The following is a 17,112-nucleotide window of genomic DNA, read 5'->3' as shown; positions in this document are numbered from 1 at the left end:
ATGGCATCAAGGAGCGTAGCTTATCAACCGCAAGGGCTTCCACTTCTTCAATGTTGTTAGCCTTCGACCACACAAAGCACATTCTCCAGATGTGCACTAGGTTCCTGGGGAGTGTTCAGGAATTCTATATCCTTTTTAAAATTTATTTATTAGTGTCACTAGTAGGCTTATATTAACACTACAATGAAGTTACCGTGGAAATCCCCTAGTTGCCAGTCTCCTGCTCCTGTTGCGGTACACTGAGGGAGAATATTGGCATAGCTAATGTATCTAACCAGCATGTCTTTCGGACAGTGGGAGGAAACCGGAGCACCCGGAGGAAACACATGCAACACGAGGAGAGCGTGCACTCTACACATAGACAGTGACCCAAGCCGAGAATTGAACCCATGTACCTGGTGTTGAGGCAGCAGTGCTAACCACTGTGCCACCCCTTTAGCCGGTTTCAATCCCTGATGTTTTTGAGGGACCACAAGGGCTACTTGGGGACAAGGGATACTCACTGAGGATTTGGCTGATAATGCCTGTGCTGAGACCACAAAGTGCAGTTGAAACCAGATACAATGAGACTCATGCTGTTATTTGCACTTTGCTGGAACAGATCATTGGGATACTAAAAATGTGGTTCCAGTGCCTAGACCGATCTGTTGGAGCCCTGCAGTGCAGTCTGCAGAGGGTGGTGTACATCGTTGACTTGTGGTTCCAGATCGTTGACTTGTGGTTCCAGTGCCTGGACCGGTCTGTTGGAGCCCTGCAGTGTAGTCTGCAGAGGGTGGTGTACATCGTTGACTTCTGCTGTACCCTTCACAACCTGACATTTCAATGGGGTGAGGAGCTGCTTGAGGAGAAGATGGAAGAGTGCTACATTTCCTCTGATGAAGCGGACATTGAGATGGACGATAAAGAGGAGGTCCTGGAGGGTGAAGTGGTCGGCCATCAGACAGTGGTATTATGGTTCAGGTCAAAAACTCCAAAATGTTGTATAGAACCCACCTGGATCATAAGCTTTGCCTCTTGAATTTGGCTAGAATAAGCATGAGATGTTTCACTTCAGGTATGATTCAAATGACCCACTAGGGAGGTTTTATCAAACAAAGTTTATTTAAGAATATAGTTAACGTGTATAGTAAGAAAATTGGCAAGAACTTTTATCAATTACAAACCAGATACTGAACAACCACTTTAATGTATAACCCTTAACAAATATATTTAATGTATTCCAATCAAACCAATCTCATTGACAAAAGACCCTTTCCACAGGTTTAACACAGCAAAGACTAATGTTTACATATCACTGGACTTGGGTCCTTTGGATGAAGTCTGCAGTTCTCTGGATAGACTCAAAGTTTGAAGTCAGAACAGCTTCCCAAAACACCAGGGACTCTAGGCAAGCCACCAACAACCGATTTACTCCTTCAGAAAGACAAGACCTTACTTTGAGATGACCAACAGAATTTCCAAAACCAGGGAGAGAGTCCCCTTTTATCTTGATGCCCCTTCTAAAACCAAACTGCCACTCCAAACTGAAAATGAGAAAACTCCTATCACCTGACCTGCCAAACAATTTTTTTCCCCCTAACAATGCAGAGTCATAAGCATCCCAGTAAAAATAAACAAACTCCCATTTAAGCAGCAATAAAAAGACTCATCGACAACCCGGCAACAATGAGAAAAACAAACTGAAAAAGTTACAACTGCAGAATACATGATCTAAAAAACACTTCTTAAAGGTACATTAATGTCACAGTGGCAATGACCAGAAGGGGCAGAAGAGCTCAGGATGCACTGATAGCCACCAAATTAATGGGTGCCAATGATTAGGGCCAATGATAACGCCCGATCATTCTTAACTCCCTCCATGTGCACTGCTGCCCTGACTGCTGGCAGTGCACTCACTTTTTGATAATACTGATGTCATGAGAAGGGAACGGCTGCCCATAGTCCCTACAGAGCAGGAGGATGATGATGACTTGCAGTGGGGACAGTGCACTGTTCCTCAAAGAACTACTGCAAATGTCTTGACTTCTGCCTGGCTGAAGGGAGCTCACTTACTCTCATTCACCAGGGTCATATCAGAAAGATGTGCAGAGAATTTAATCTCTCTGGATCTAGGCTTCACGTTTGTTATGCATGCCATTAAGCTTCTGTGCCACCAGAGGTCGATGTACTTTTTGTAAGGGTTTAGCAGCTGGGTTACATGTGCAGAGAGCACACATTGACAATGACTGGGTTGAGTGACGGTGGCCCTGAACATTTTGGGGGATGTCCTCATTACCAAGTGGAAACAGACATGACAAATGTGTTCTATCACTGTGAAAGGACACCAACCAATGTGCTGGCAGCCTTGCAGAGAGCAGATGGAGGAGGCTGTGGGCTGAGCATCTTGCTTTTCTGTGGAACATGAATGCAGTTATCTCCGTGGCACTGCAGGAAGACTAGAGAGGTTGCAATAAATGAGAGTTTATTTACAGAAGTTGTTAGGAAAACAAAGCTAGTTTTAAGAGATCTATATTTGTATTGGTAAACATTAGAAATAAGGTATAGTTTTTAGTGGGTTTAATTTAATATTTCTGGATGGGGTAAAACCTGTACTTAGGTTCATGCTGGACAAAGATGTTTGAATGTGTGAGTGTTGGTTAAGTTCTAATTATGCTTCTTTTGCGCTTAGAAAAGGCTATGGCATGAAAAATGAATAAACCAGCAGTGGTTGCTTAGCATGGTAGCGGCGGCACGGTAGCACAGTGGTCAGGGCGGCACATATCACAGTGGTTAGCACTGCTGCTTCACAGCGCCAGGGACCCGAGTTCGATTCCCAGCTTGGGTCACTGTCTGTGTGGAGTTTGCACGTTCTCCCCATGTCTGCATGGGTTTCCTCCGGGTGCTCTGGTTTCCTCCCACATTCTGAAAGATGTGCTGGTTAGGTGCATTGACCCGAACAGGCACCGGACTGTTGTGACTCGGGGAATTTCACAGTAACTTCATTGCAGTGTTAATGTAAGCCTTACTTTTGACTAATAAATAAACTTTAAACTTTTTTTCTTTGAACTGGAGCCTTGTAAGGTAAAGAAGCTTTTAAGTTGTAGTTGAGTTAATTTATTTGCAGTTGGAGATAGTCAGTGAGAGAGAAGAGAGCTCACACAGCTCTGCTAGAAGCAGTTGGTTTAGATGGCTAGAGAGGGAACACGTCTCTACTTTTCTAGAAGAAAAGCCAGACCATGGAGAAATGATTAAGAAAACAAGTGCAGAGATCCGAAAAGCTAGTTACGAAAACTAGAGAAATGAAGAGAAGTGTCCATGAAATCTGGAATTAAGTGAACTGAGACCAAGGTATTGTTCAGAAGAACTCGAGGAAGGGCAAACACAGTGTTTTGAGCTAAAGAGGCAATTGCAATGTTATATATTTAAAAAGGATTGCAGGTTGCTTTAAAAGCTGATCACATGAATTGATGATAATGTCATTAGGGTGTGTGTTCAAGCTGCTGTTTTACTTTCAGTGTTGTATTCTGAAGCAGAGTAAAAAGCAGCACTTCAATAAAATGTTTGTTTGAATCTACGTGTGCAGACCAAGCCATTTTCTTCTGTTAAAACCCACAACTCCTAACATAGGACATTACAGAAAGAAAACTGACTGAGTCAATATTTGGTTTCATCGAGAACATCGAGAAAAGATCCTAAAGGAGTAAGGAAAAAAAGTTGTGGGTCCTCAAACTTTGAATATTAGAAGTTGGGGAAAAGAGATGACAGGATTAAAGATAAACATAGAAACTAGAAGCAGGACTAGGCCATTCAGCCCTTCGAGCCTGCTGCTCCGCCATTCATTTTGATCATGGCTGATCATCAAATTCAATATCCTGGTACCCCCCTTCCTCCCCCATATCCCTTGACCCCTTTAGCCCCAAGAGCTATATCTAATTTCTTCTTGAAATCAGACAGCATTTTGGCCTCAACTGCATTCTGTGGTAATGAATTACATACCTTCACCTCCTCTGGTTGAAGAAATTTCTCCTCACCTCAGTTTTAAAAGGTTTACCCCGATCCTCAAACTATGACCCCTAGTTCTGGACTCCCCCACCATCAGGAACATTCTTTCTGAATCTACCCTGTCTCACTCTAGAACAAAGAACAGTACACAGGAAACAGGCCCTTCGGCCCTCTAAGCCTGTGCCGCTCCTTGGTCCAACTAGACCAATCATTTGTATCCCTCCATTCCCAGGCTGCTCATGTGACTATCCAGGTAAGTCTTAAACGATGTCAGCGTGCCTGCCTCCACCACCCTACTTGGCAGCGCATTCCAGGCCCCCACCACCCTCTGTGTAAAAAAACGTCCCTCTGATGTCTGAGTTATACTTCGCCCCTCTCAGCTTGAGCCCGTGACCCCTCGTGATCGTCACCTCCGACCTGGGAAATAGCTTCCCACTGTTCACCCTATCTATACCCTTCATAATCTTGTATACCTCTATTAGATCTCCCCTCATTCTCCGTCTTTCCAAGGAGAACAACCCCAGTCTACCCAATCTCTCCTCATAGCTAAGACCCTCCATACCAGGCAACATCCTGGTAAACCTCTGCACTCTCTCCAATGCCTCCACGTCCTTCTGGTAGTGCGGCGACCAGAACTGGATGCAGTACTCCAAATGTGGCCTAACCAGCGTTCTATACAGCTGCATCATCAGACTCCAGCTTTTATACTCTATACCCCGTCCTATAAAGGCAAGCATACCATATGCCTTCTTCACCACCTTCTCTGTTAGAGTTTTATGAGTTACTATGAGATCCCCTCTCTTCTAAATGCCAATGAATATTAACCTAACCGACTTAGTCTCTCCTCATATGACAGACCTACCATCCGAGGAATCAACCTAGTAAATCACTGTACTTCCTCTATAATACGGACATCCTTCCTCAGATAAGGACACCAAAACTGCACACAATACTCCAGGTGTGGCCTCACCAATGTCCTATAGAATTGCAGCAAAACATTCCTATCCCTATACTCAAATCCTCTCACTATGAAGGCCAACATGCCAATTGTCTTCTTTACTGCCTGCTGTACCTGCGTGCTTACTTTCAGCAACTGACGCACGAGGACCCCAAGGTCTCGTTGAGTATCCATCTTTCTCAATTTACACCCATTCAAGTAATAATCTGTCTTCCTATTATTGCTACCAAAATGGTAACCTCATATTTATCCACATTATACTGCATCTGCTGTGCAGATGCCCACACACTCACCCTGTCCAAATCATGCTGAAGCATCACTGCATCCCCCTCACGGTTCACCCTCCCACCCAAATGTGTATCATCTGCAAATTTGGAGATAATACATTCAGTCGTCTCTTTCAAGTCACTAATATATAATGTGAACAGTTGGGGTCCTAACACAGATCCCTGCGGAACCCCACTAGTCATTGACTGCCAATCAGAAAAAGACCCATTTATGCTAACTCTTTGCTTCCTATCTGCTAACCAGTTTTCTATCCATCTCAAGGCATTACCTGCAATCCCATGTGCTTTAACTTTACATAGTAGTCTGTTATATGAGACCTTGTTGAAAGCCTTCTGAAAGTTTAAATTAACCATATCTACTGGTTCTCCTTGGTCAACTGTATTAGTTACATCCTCAAAAAATTCCAACAGATTCATCGAGCATGATTTCCCTAAAGTGTCAGGAAGACGAGCAAGAAAAAACTCTGTTTAGTTTTAAAAGAGTGTTTTTTTTCTGACTGAAGAAGGGTGAGATTCCAGGTAGTATCTGGCATATTTCAAAAAGAGTGGATGCTTAGCAGTAAAGCTGGAGTCATTTAAAAAATGCACTAAGTCAACAGTCTCCAGATTAAAAAGAAGAGTACTGGGAAAGCAATAAAATAATGCTGAGCGCTCTCAAGTTGTCAGTGCCTGCAAGAGAAATGGTGGGTCAATTAGATTCATGGACCCTTTCAATGAAGAAAATGAATCATGGAGTACTCATGCAGAGTGTTTACTTTCTTCAAGCAAATAAAATTGAAAATGAGTTGCTCGTACCAACGTTTCTCAATACAATAGGAAGTAAAACCTTTAATTTGCAGCAGAACTTGATTCATCCAACAAATCCAGGAACCAAACCTTATGATCTGACAAAGATCCTTGAACAGCATTACTCTCCAAAGACATTGATATTCATGGTTCATGTTCCACTGAAGGAATCAAGTTGAAGGTGAAAGCATTACTCAGTTTGTGGCAACTTTAAATGTTCTGCCAGCCTTTTTGAGTTTGGTGAGTCATTAGAAGATTCTCTTCACCATCGGCGAGTTTATGGTCCATCCAAAATGAGGCTATCCAAAGAGGATTGCTTCCTGAACATGCTTTGACTTTAAAGGCTGCAGTAGAAATTGCAGTGCTGATGGAACTAACTGCTAAAGAGGCTTCACAATTTGGTGCAGAAATGAAGATCCAGAAGTTGAGAACTGCCCATAAGAAGACAATTTGCGTGCGAGTTTCTTCAAATATATATAAAAAAAGGAGTGGCTAAGGTAAACATTAGTCCTTTAGAGGATGAGAAGGGAGATTTAATAAGGGGAAATAAGGAAAATGCCTGAGGCATTGAACAGGTATTTTGTGTCGGCCTTCACAGTGGAAGGCACAAATAACATGCCAAAAATTGATGACAAGAAGGCTATGGCAGATGAGGACCTAGAAAACGATCATTATCACTGAAGAAGCGGCGTTAGATAAGCTAATGGGGTTAAAGGTAAATAAGTCTAGCCCTGATAGAATGCATCCCAAGGTACTAAAAGAGATGGCGGGGGAAATAGAAAATGCATTAGTGGTAATTTACCAAAATTCGCTGGACTTTGGTTTGGTTCCAGCAGATTGGAAAACAGCAAATGTGGCACCACTGTTTAAAAAAGGGGGTAGACAAAAGGCGGGTAACTATAGGCGGTTAGCTTAACGTCTGTAGTGAGGAAAATGCTTGAATTTATCATCAAGGAAGAAATAGCGAGACATCTGGATATAAATTGTCCCATTGTGAAGACACAGCATGGGTTCATGAAAGACAGATCATGTTTAACTAATCGAGTGGAATTCTTTGAGGAAATTACGAGCTCAGTGGACAATGGGTGGATGTAGTGTATCTGGATTTCCAGAAGGCATTCGACACGGTGCCGCACAAAAGGCTACTGCATAAGATAAAGGTGCACAGCATTATGAGTAACATATTGGCATGGATAGAGGATTGGTTAACTAACAGAAAGCAAAGAGTGGGAGTAAATGGGTGTTTTTCTGGTTGGCGGTCAGTGACTTGTGGTGTGTCTCAGGGATCAGTGTTGGGACTGCAATTGTTTGCAATTTACATAGATGATTTGGAGTTGGGGACCAAGTATAGTGTGACAAAGTTCGCAGATGACACAAAGATGAGTGGCAGAGCAAAATGTGCGGAGGACACTAAATGTCTGCAAAGGAATATAGATAGTTTAAGGGCAAGGGTCTGGCAGATGGAGTACAATGTTGGTAAATGTGAGGTAATCCATTTTGGTCAGAATAACAGCAAAATGGACGATTATTTAAATGGTAAAAAATTGCAGCATGCTGCTGTGCAGAGGGACCTGGGTGTCCTTGTGCATGCATCACAAAGAGTTGGTTTGCAGGTGCAGCAGGTAATTAAGAAGGCAAATGGAATTTTGTTCTTCATTGCTAAAGGGATGGGGTTTAAAAACAGGGTATTTATGCTGCTGCCGTATACAGTTTTGGTCTCCTCACTTGAGAAAAGATACACTGGCACTGGAGGGAGCGCAGAGGAGATTCACTAGGTTGATTCTGGAGTTGAGAAGGTTGACTTATGAGGAGAGACTGAGTAGACTGGGGCTATACTCATTGGAATTCAGAAGAATGAGGGGGGATCTTATAGAAACATATAAAATTATGAAGGGAATAGATAAGATAGAAGCACGGAGGTTGTTTCGACTGGGGAGTAAAACCAGAACCAGGAGGCACAGCCTCAAAATACGGGGGAGCAAATTTAGGACTTAGTTGAGGAAGAACTTCTTCACCCAAAGGGTTGTGAATCTGTGGAATTCCCTGCCCAGTGAAGCAGTTGAGCCTACCTTGTTGAATGTTTTTAAGGCAAAGATAGATAGATTTTTAAACAGTAAAGGAATTAAGGGTTATGGTGAGCAGGGCGGGTAAGTGGAGCTGAGTGCAAGAAAAGATCAGCCATGATCTTATTGAATGGCGGAGCAGGCTTGAGGAGCCAAATGGCCTACTCCTGCTTCTCGTTCTTTTGTTCTCATGTGCTGATCAATGTTCCCTTTATTTAATTGAAGATTTGTTTGCTGGGTTACCGGGTGCCAGAAATTCAGCAAGCTTGATCTTTCACAAGCATTCTTACAGATGCATGTATCCACTGAAATGCTCACCATTGTTACTCATAAAGGTCTTTTTCATGATAGAAGATTGTCTTTTGGAATAACACCTATACCAGTCCTATTCCAAAGATCGATGGAACCTCTGGTATACAGTGCTATTTGAATGATATCTTAATAACAGGGCGCAGTGAACAAGAGCACTTGAATAAGTTAGAAACAATGTTGGAATGTCTTCAAGCATGTGGTTTGCACATCAAGAAAGAAAGTTGTGACTTTTCACAGACATCAGTCCAGTATTTGGGTCATGTTATTGATAGTAAAGGCCTACATAAAACACTATTTTAGAATTGCCACATCCGACAAATGTGGTGCATTTGAGATCCTTTCTAGGATTAATAAATTATTATGGCAAATTTACTTCTAACTTAGGTACTTTACTTTTTATTACATTTCATAATTTACTATGTGTGAAAAAGTCATGGAACTGGACAACAGAATGTAAGAAACCATACAAGGTGTCAAAGATGCTTTGCAGAAGTCTGAAGTATTGGTTCATTTTAATCCAAATACCATTAATGCTTGCTTGCGATGGTTTACCGAATGAAGTAGAGGGCAATAAGTTCACATATTATGCCTTTGGGAGAAGAACGACCATTAGCTTTTGCTGCACATATTCTGACTAGTGCTGAATCTAACAGTGCTCAGGTAGGAAAAGAAGCATCGAGTATAATTTTGGCATACAAAAGTTTCATCACTATTTATGTGGTCATTATTTCATATTATTGACTGATCATCGACCCTGAGCCACTATGTTTGGCCATATAAACGCATACCATTGTTAGTTGCTAGCTGATTGAAAAGATGGTCAGTGATCTTATCTGTTTACTCATACAATATAAAGTGTCATCAATCAGAATGCCACGCTAATGCATTATTACATTTGCCTTTACCTTTTGAGCAGATACCACCAACTAGTTTTGCTAATATTCTTTATTTTTTGCAAGTAGATCATGTGCCTGTTACAGCTTCTCAAGTTCAGAGACATCCCAGAAATGATCCCGTGATGGGGAAGGTCCAGCCTTAAGGTTTTGTAAATGAATGCTCAGAACATTCAAAATAAGATGATTGAATTAGTTGTGCAGATAGATGTAAAGGGATATGATATAGTTGGGACTACGGAGACATGGCTCCAGGGTGACCAAAGATGGGAACAAAACATTGAGGGCTGTTAAGTGTTTAGTAAGAACAGACAAATAGGAAAAAGTGGCGGAGTTACATTGTTGATTAAAGAAGATCTTGACACAATATTGGGGAAAATTATTAACACAGATGATGTCGAATCTATGGGTCAAGTTAAGAAACACCAAAGGGCAAAAAGCATTCATGGGGGTGGTGTACAGACCACCAAACTGTAGCGGTAAAATTGGGAATTGCATTAGACAGGAAATCAGAGATGCATGTGATAAAGGAAATCCGTGAATATTGGTGATTTTAATCTGCATATAGATTGGGTGAGTCAAATTAGTCACAGTCCAATAGATGAGGAATTTCTGGAGTGTATTTCTGGGATGGTTCTCTGGATCCTTGCCGCCGCCCATCCTACATGGCCTGGATGTTCGTCGTCATCCTCCTCCTCCTCCACATCCTCCTCGGCCACCTTCTCCCCAGTGGCACCTGGCTGGTCGCCCTCCACTTCCTCCTCCTCCAAAAAATCTCCAAACTGCTATGCCAGGTTGCGTAGCATGATGTGGAGATGCCGGTATTGGACTGGGGTAAACACAGTAAGAAGTTTAACAACACCAGGTTAAAGTCCAACAGGTTTATTTGGTAGCAAATGCCACCATTTGCTACCATTGGCATTTGCTACCAAATAAACCTGTTGGACTTTAACCTGAGGTTGTGTAGCACACAGCAGACCACCATTATGTGGGACACTTTCACGGGGTTATACTGCAGGGCCCCACCAGAGTGGTCCAGGCACCGGAACCACACCTTGAGGAGCCCAATGTTCCGATCAGTGTTTGACCAGGTGGCTGCATGGGCCCCATTATAATGGGTCTCCGCCTCAGTCATTGGCATCCTCACTGGCTTCATCAGCCAAATTCTCAGCAGGATATCCCATGTCCCCCATGAGCCATCCCTGCAGCCTGGGCTGCTCCTTGAAGATTTTGTGGATGTTGGAGCTCCTCAGTATGAATCCGTCATGCACTTTTCCAGGGTGTCGGGCACACACGTGCATGATGTGCATACGGTACCCACCAGCTGCACATTGAGCGAATTGAACTTTTCTGTTGATGAACTGCTGGGAGTTCTGGTTTGAGGACCACAGGACAACGTCTGCAGTCAATGGCACCCCCTGCACATTGGATATCCCTGCAATGGCGGCAAATCCTGTAACCCGGGCTTCCTGCTGGGCCTGGCCCAGGTCAAAAGTGATGTACTCCTTAGCCTGGGTGTACAGGGCTACTGTCACCTCTCTCACACACTTGTGGACCGAGGACTGCGAGATGCCACAGAGGTAACCAGTTGGCATCCTGGAAGGTCCCGGTGGCCGCCGTGATCTTCAACACCACCAGGAGTGGGTGTCCCCCTGTGCCCCGAGGTGCCAAGTCCTACAGCAGATGGCACAGGTGCCGCACTATCTCCTTGTGGAGTCAGAGCCTGCGGCAGCACAAGCTGTCCGACAGCTCTTCGAAAGACACGCGTGTGCAGAACTTTCCGGATCTCGAGATGTTCACTTTCCTGGCCCCTCCACACGGGTTGATTGGGGCCGGCTCCTGCCTCTGGCGGCCATCTCCCTCTCCTGCTGCAGCCTGGGGTCTTGCCTGCCCTTGCTGTTTCTCACAATTCCTCCTCCTCCTCCACAGCAACACAAGCAGACACAAGAATCGCTGCTACAACGATTGGCTCCATATGGTGCACCATTCTCAAATCTGGAAAGGGGGATGTGGTTTTGATTGTGGGAAGGGGAGGAGATATTGAGCGAGTCAGTCGGGTCTCCAATCAGTTACTCCCATCAGCCCACAGCCCCCCATCCCCCCACACCCCAATCACACGCCCCACCCTATCCGCACACAGCCTCAACCATTACTGGTCCCAGCCAGTGCTGCCTCACTGGACTCAAGGGAAGCAGCACTGTCACAATGCTGCAGCATCCCCAAACTCCCTAACTTCCCCTGATGAGTGCAAGACTTAAAGCTTTGGCAACATATCTTTCTTTTCAGCAAACAAAAGGGAAGTTCTGTGGTAGGGTGGAAAGCAAGCGAGATTAAATGACTAAAGGTCCCATAATACAAAGCTTAAAGGGAGTGGTCATGGAAGAAGTAATGAAACAGACATATGCTAGAAGAGGTGTGAATGTCAAGATGGCAGCCATCCAAATACAAAGTAAAAGGTTTAATCAAGGAATGAGGAAAAAAATGACCATGCAAAAACAGCTGAGTCAAAATGGGGGACAGAGGTTATGATCCAAAATTATTGACCTCAATGTTGAGTACAAAAGAAAATAAATGCCCGATTAAAAGATGAGATGCTTTCCTCAAGCTCGCATTGATATTCACTGGAACACTGCAGAAGGGTACAGACATAAAGGTCAGAATGGGATTAATGTAAAGAATTAAAATGCTGGCAACTGCAAACTCACATCCTGAGTGGACATGTTCCACAAAGTGGTGAAAGTTGAGGGTAAAGGAAACCCTATCGTGGTTCTGGGAGGGAGGGGGAGGAATGAGAGCAGAAATGTGTGAAATAGAATGGATAAGGGTTGAGGCTCTGTCAACCATGGTGGAGGAAATCCTCAATTAAGGATAAAGGAAGATATATTGAAAGCATTTATTTGGAAGGCTGTATTATCTGAATAGGTGCAATCGAAATGGAGAAACTTGGAGAATAGAATAGAGTCCTTAACTCAATGTTATGCAATGTTTCTTCCAGCTAATTTGTTCCTATGTCTTCATGCCGATTGCGTTCATGATGGGAGTAGACTGGAATGACAGCTTTATGGTTGCTGAGCTCCTTGGAGTGAAAACTTTCTTCAATGAATTTGTAGCTTATGAGAGGTTATCTGTGCTGATTACCAAAAGAGTTGAAGGCAAACTTGAGTATGTTGATGGTATAAAGCAATACTTGTCAGTAAGTAAATATAATAATTTCTGCACGATATTGTATTAATAAAAGCATAATCATACTTTTGTTTAACTAACCAGGATATTATTCTTGTTCATCACACAAGATCTGCTATTTTTAACTAGCATAGAACTCTAATACGCTTAGGGGCCAATCCTTGTTTCGTTAGCAGTAAATTAATCAGTTACAAAGCAAATTAAAATTACTCTAATGCTGAATTAACAGCCAAGGTCAGGGATACATCTTTATAATGGGTGAAAGTCTAACTATATTACAGATGTGTCCCATTTCTGTAATAGTGTGTGGCTGTTATCATGGCGTGCAGAGTGAATCAGTAACAATAATATGAACAATACTTGTAAATGTGAATTAGGGAATCCACAGGAGCAGGTTGAGGGAAGTAGGCCCAGGAGAAGCCTGGGAAGGTTTTTGGAGGTTTTAAAAGCAGGCCGCACTTTTGAGTGGGCAGCGTCGGGAGCAGGCAGCGGAGTGAGTGGGGAGTAGAGTGTGAACTGTAAGGGCTTTGGCTCACAGGGCTTCGGTGAGGACAGGCAGAGGCAGGGTAGGGTTTCACTTTTAAATTACACCAACTTATACAAGGTAAATTGGTATGGAGGGATATGTAATGTGCTGTTTCTGCATGATGTGGGAGCAAGTGGACCCCAAGGTGGACCCCAGGGACCATGTCTGCAGTAAGTGCTGGTTGCTGGAGGATCTCCAGCTCAAGGTAGATGAACTGGACTCTGAGCTACAGACACTGAGGCTTATCAGGGAAGGGGAGAGCTATCTGGATAATGTGTATAAAGAGAAAGTCACGCCCCTTAGACTGACTAACTTAGCTGGAGGTCAGGGACAACAGGGAGTGGCTGCGGGTGAGGCGGGCAGTGGGGGGAAGAAGGCGGGCAGTGGGGGGAAGAAAGGAAGTAGTTTACGGGAGGTAAGGCCCCAAGAACTTCAGCCCTTAAATCTGTGCAACAGATTTGAGGTTCTTGCCACCAGTGTAGATGGGAAAAATGACTGCGAGAAGGACGAGCAAACTGTCAGCAGTACCAGGGTGCAGGGTGCTGCTGCAACGGAGAAATCAAAGAGAAATGTAGTAGTAATTGGGAATAGTGTAGTTAAGGGCATAGACACTGTTCTCTGTGACCAGGATAAGGAATACCGTAGGTTGTGTTGTCTGCCTGGTGCTCGGGTCCAGGATGTATCATCTGGGCTGCAGAGGAATTTGGAGTGGGAGGGTGAAAATCCAGTTGTCATGGTCCATGTAGGTGCCAATGACATAGACAAAACAGGAACTAAGGATCTGCAGAGGGAGTACGAAGAGCTAGGGAACAAATTAAAAAGCAGAACCAACAAGGTGGTAATCTCTGGATTACTACCTGAGCCACACGCGAATTGGCGCAGGGTTAATAGGATTAAGGAGATGAATGCGTGGCTCAAGGATTGGTGTGGGAGGAATGGGTTCGAATTCATGGGGCATTGGCACCAGTATTTGGGCAGATGGGACCTGTATAGATGGGATGGTCTCCGTTTGAACCGTGCTGGGACCAGAGTCCTAGCGAATCGTATCACTAGGGCTGTAGATAGGGCTTTAAACTAATTTATGGAGGGGAGGGTGCAGAGGTAAGAGGAATTACGAAATCAATGGTAGAGGAGAGGGAGCGAGTGCAAGTGAATGAGGGCACTCAAGTAGTTAAAGGAGTAGAGGGCGAGGGAGAGGTTGATAGAGTTTTATCAAATCGGGTCTAGATAAAAGCTGGAATAAAGACACTTTGCCTGAATGCACGAAGCATTCGGAACAAAGTTAATGAGTTGATGGTGCAAATCAGCACAAATGGGTATGATCTAGTGGCCATTACAGAAACGTGGCTGCAGGGAGACCAGGACTGGGAGATGAATATCCAGGGGTATCAGGCATTTAGGAAGAATAGACAGGAAGGAAAAGGTGGTGGGGTAGCTCTGTTAATAAAAGATAGTATCAGGGTAGTAGTGAGGGATGACATGGGCTCTAAGGAACAAAACATGGAATCGTTATGGGTAGAGATAAGGAATAGTAGGGGGAGAAAGACACTAGTAGGCGTGGTTTATAGGCCCCCAAATAATAATGTTGAGGTGGGGAGGGCTATAAACAAGCAAATAATAGATGCGTGCAAAAACGGAACGGCAATAATCATGGAGGACTTCAACCTGTTTATTGATTGGCTGACTCAAGTTGGAAGGGGTGGGATGGTGGAAGAGTTCTTAGAATGCTGTCGGGATAGTTACCTTGAACAGTATGTTACAGAACCGACGAGGGAACGAGTTATCTTAGATCTGGTAATGTGTAATGAGGTAGGTAGAATTAAGGATCTTCTTGTGAAGGACCCTCTTGGGTCAAGTGATCACAATATGGTCGAATTTCTGGTACAAATGGAAGAGGAGAAAGTCGGGTCCCATACCACTGTCCTCTGTTTGAACAGAGGGAAGTACGATAGGATGAGGGCTGAATTGGCTAAGGTGGACTGGGAGAGCAGACTGGTAGGTAGGACAGCTGAGGAACAGTGGAGGATTTTTAAGGAGATCCTTTTCAGTACTCAGCCACAATATATTCCAGTGATAAAGAAGGAGTGTAAGAAAAGGGATAACCAGCCGTGGATAATGAAGGAAATTAAGGAGAGTATTAAATTAAAGACCGATGCGTACAGAGTGGCCAAAAATAGTGGAGAATTGGAAGATTGGGAAAACTTTAAGAAACAACAAAGAACGACTAAGAAAGCGATAAAGAAAGGAAAGATAGGTTATGAAGCTAGGCTAGCTCTAAATATAAAAAATGATAGTAAAAGCTTTTACAAATATATAAAAAGGAATAGAGTGGCAAGAGTGAATGTTGGACCCTTGGAGGACGAGAGGGGGGATTTAATAGTGGGAAATGAGGAAATGGCTGAAACTTTAAATAAGTTTTTTGTGTCGGTCTTCCCGGTGGAAGACACACATAGTTTACCAAATATTAATGATAGAGGGTTGGTAGGAGGAGAGGTACTCAATACAATTAATGTTACCAGGGAGGCAGTGCTTGGTAGACTAATGGGACTGAAGGTGGACAAGTCCCCGGGCCCGGATGGAATGCATCCCAGGGTACTGAAAGAAATGTCAGAGGTAATAGCGGATGCGTTAGTGGTTATTTATCAAAATTCGTTGGATTCTGGGGTAGTGCCGGCAGATTGGAAAACGGCTAATGTTACGCCGCTGTTTAAAAAAGGAAATAGACAAAAGGCGGGTAACTACAGGCCGGTTAGCTTAACATCTGTCATTGGGAAAATGCTGGAATCTATCATTAAAGAAGAAATAGCAGGCCATCTGGATAAGAATGGTTCATTTAAGCAGACGCAGCATGGATTCATGAGGGGAAAGTCGTGCTTGACGAACTTGTTGGATTTTTATGAAGATGTGACTAGTGCGGTTGACGGAGGGGAACCGGTGGATGCGGTGTTTTTGGATTTCCAAAAGGCGTTTGATAAGGTGCCTCACAAAAGGTTGCTGAAGAAGATTTGGTCTCACGGAGTTGGAGGTAAGGTGTTAGCGTGGATTGGGGATTGGCTATCCGACAGGAAGCAGAGAGTCGGAATAAATGGGTGCTTTTCTGGTTGGCAGATGGTAACTAGTGGCGTGCCGCAGGGATCAGTACTGGGGCCTCAACTATTTACCTTTTATATAGACGATCTGGAGGAGGGGACTGAGTGTAGGCTAACAAAGTTTGCAGACGACACAAAGATAAGTGGAATAGTGAATCATGTGGAGGGCGTAGAAGGTCTGCAGAGAGATTTGGACAGGCTGAGTGAGTGAGCGAGGATCTGGCAGATGGACTATAACATTGACAAATGCGAGGTTATTCACTTTGGAGGAAATAATAGCAAATTGGATTATTATCTAAATGAAAAAAAATTGCAACATGCTACTGTGCAAAGGAACCTGGGGGTCCTTGTGCATGAGACACAAAAACCCAGTCTGCAGGTGCAACAGGTGATCAAGAAGGCAAATGGGATGTTGGCCTATATCGCAAGGGGGATAGAATATAAAAGCAGAGACGTCTTGCTGCATCTGTACAGGGCATTGGTGAGGCCGCAGCTGGAATACTGTGTGCAGTATTGGTCCCCTTATTTGCGGAAGGATATATTGGCTTTGGAGGGAGTGCAGAGAAGGTTCACCAGGTTGATACCAGAGATGAGGGGTGTTGATTATGAGGAGAGACTGAGCAGATTGGGTTTGTACTCATTGGAATTTAGAAGGCTGAGGGGGGATCTTATAGAGACCTATAAGATAACGAAGGGGCTGGATAGGGTAGAGGTGGAGAGATTCTTTCCACTTAGAAAGGAAGCTAGAACTAGAGGGCACAGCCTCAAAATAAAGGGGGGTCAGTTTAGAACAGAGTTGAGGAGGAACTTCTTCTCTCAGAGGGTGGTGAATCTCTGGAATTCTCTGCCCACTGAAGTGGTGGAGGCTACCTCATTGAATATGTTTAAATCACGGATAGATGGATTCCTGATCGGTAAGGGAATTAGGGGTTATGGGGATCAGGCGGGTAAGTGGAACTGATCCACTTCAGATCAGCCATGATCTTATTGAATGGCGGGGCAGGCTCGAGGGGCTAGATGGCCTACTCCTGCTC

At 44.0% G+C, this 17,112-nt stretch overlaps 1 protein-coding gene across 1 annotated transcript in view; it reads left to right on the top strand.

The window, feature by feature from the left end:
* The window catches only part of LOC144494666 (solute carrier family 28 member 3-like), a 198,760-nt gene that overhangs the window by 163,856 nt on the left and 17,792 nt on the right, over window positions 1-17,112 (top strand). The window contains 1 exon segment of the mRNA XM_078213870.1: window positions 12,276-12,473. Within this exon segment, the coding sequence (XP_078069996.1) occupies window positions 12,276-12,473 (198 nt within the window).

Source organism: Mustelus asterias, chromosome 6 (assembly GCF_964213995.1).
Source record: "Mustelus asterias chromosome 6, sMusAst1.hap1.1, whole genome shotgun sequence".
NCBI classification, from domain to species: Eukaryota; Metazoa; Chordata; class Chondrichthyes; order Carcharhiniformes; family Triakidae; genus Mustelus; species Mustelus asterias.
Note: the sequence above shows the minus strand (reverse complement) of the source record. Positions and strands in the feature narration are given on the sequence as shown.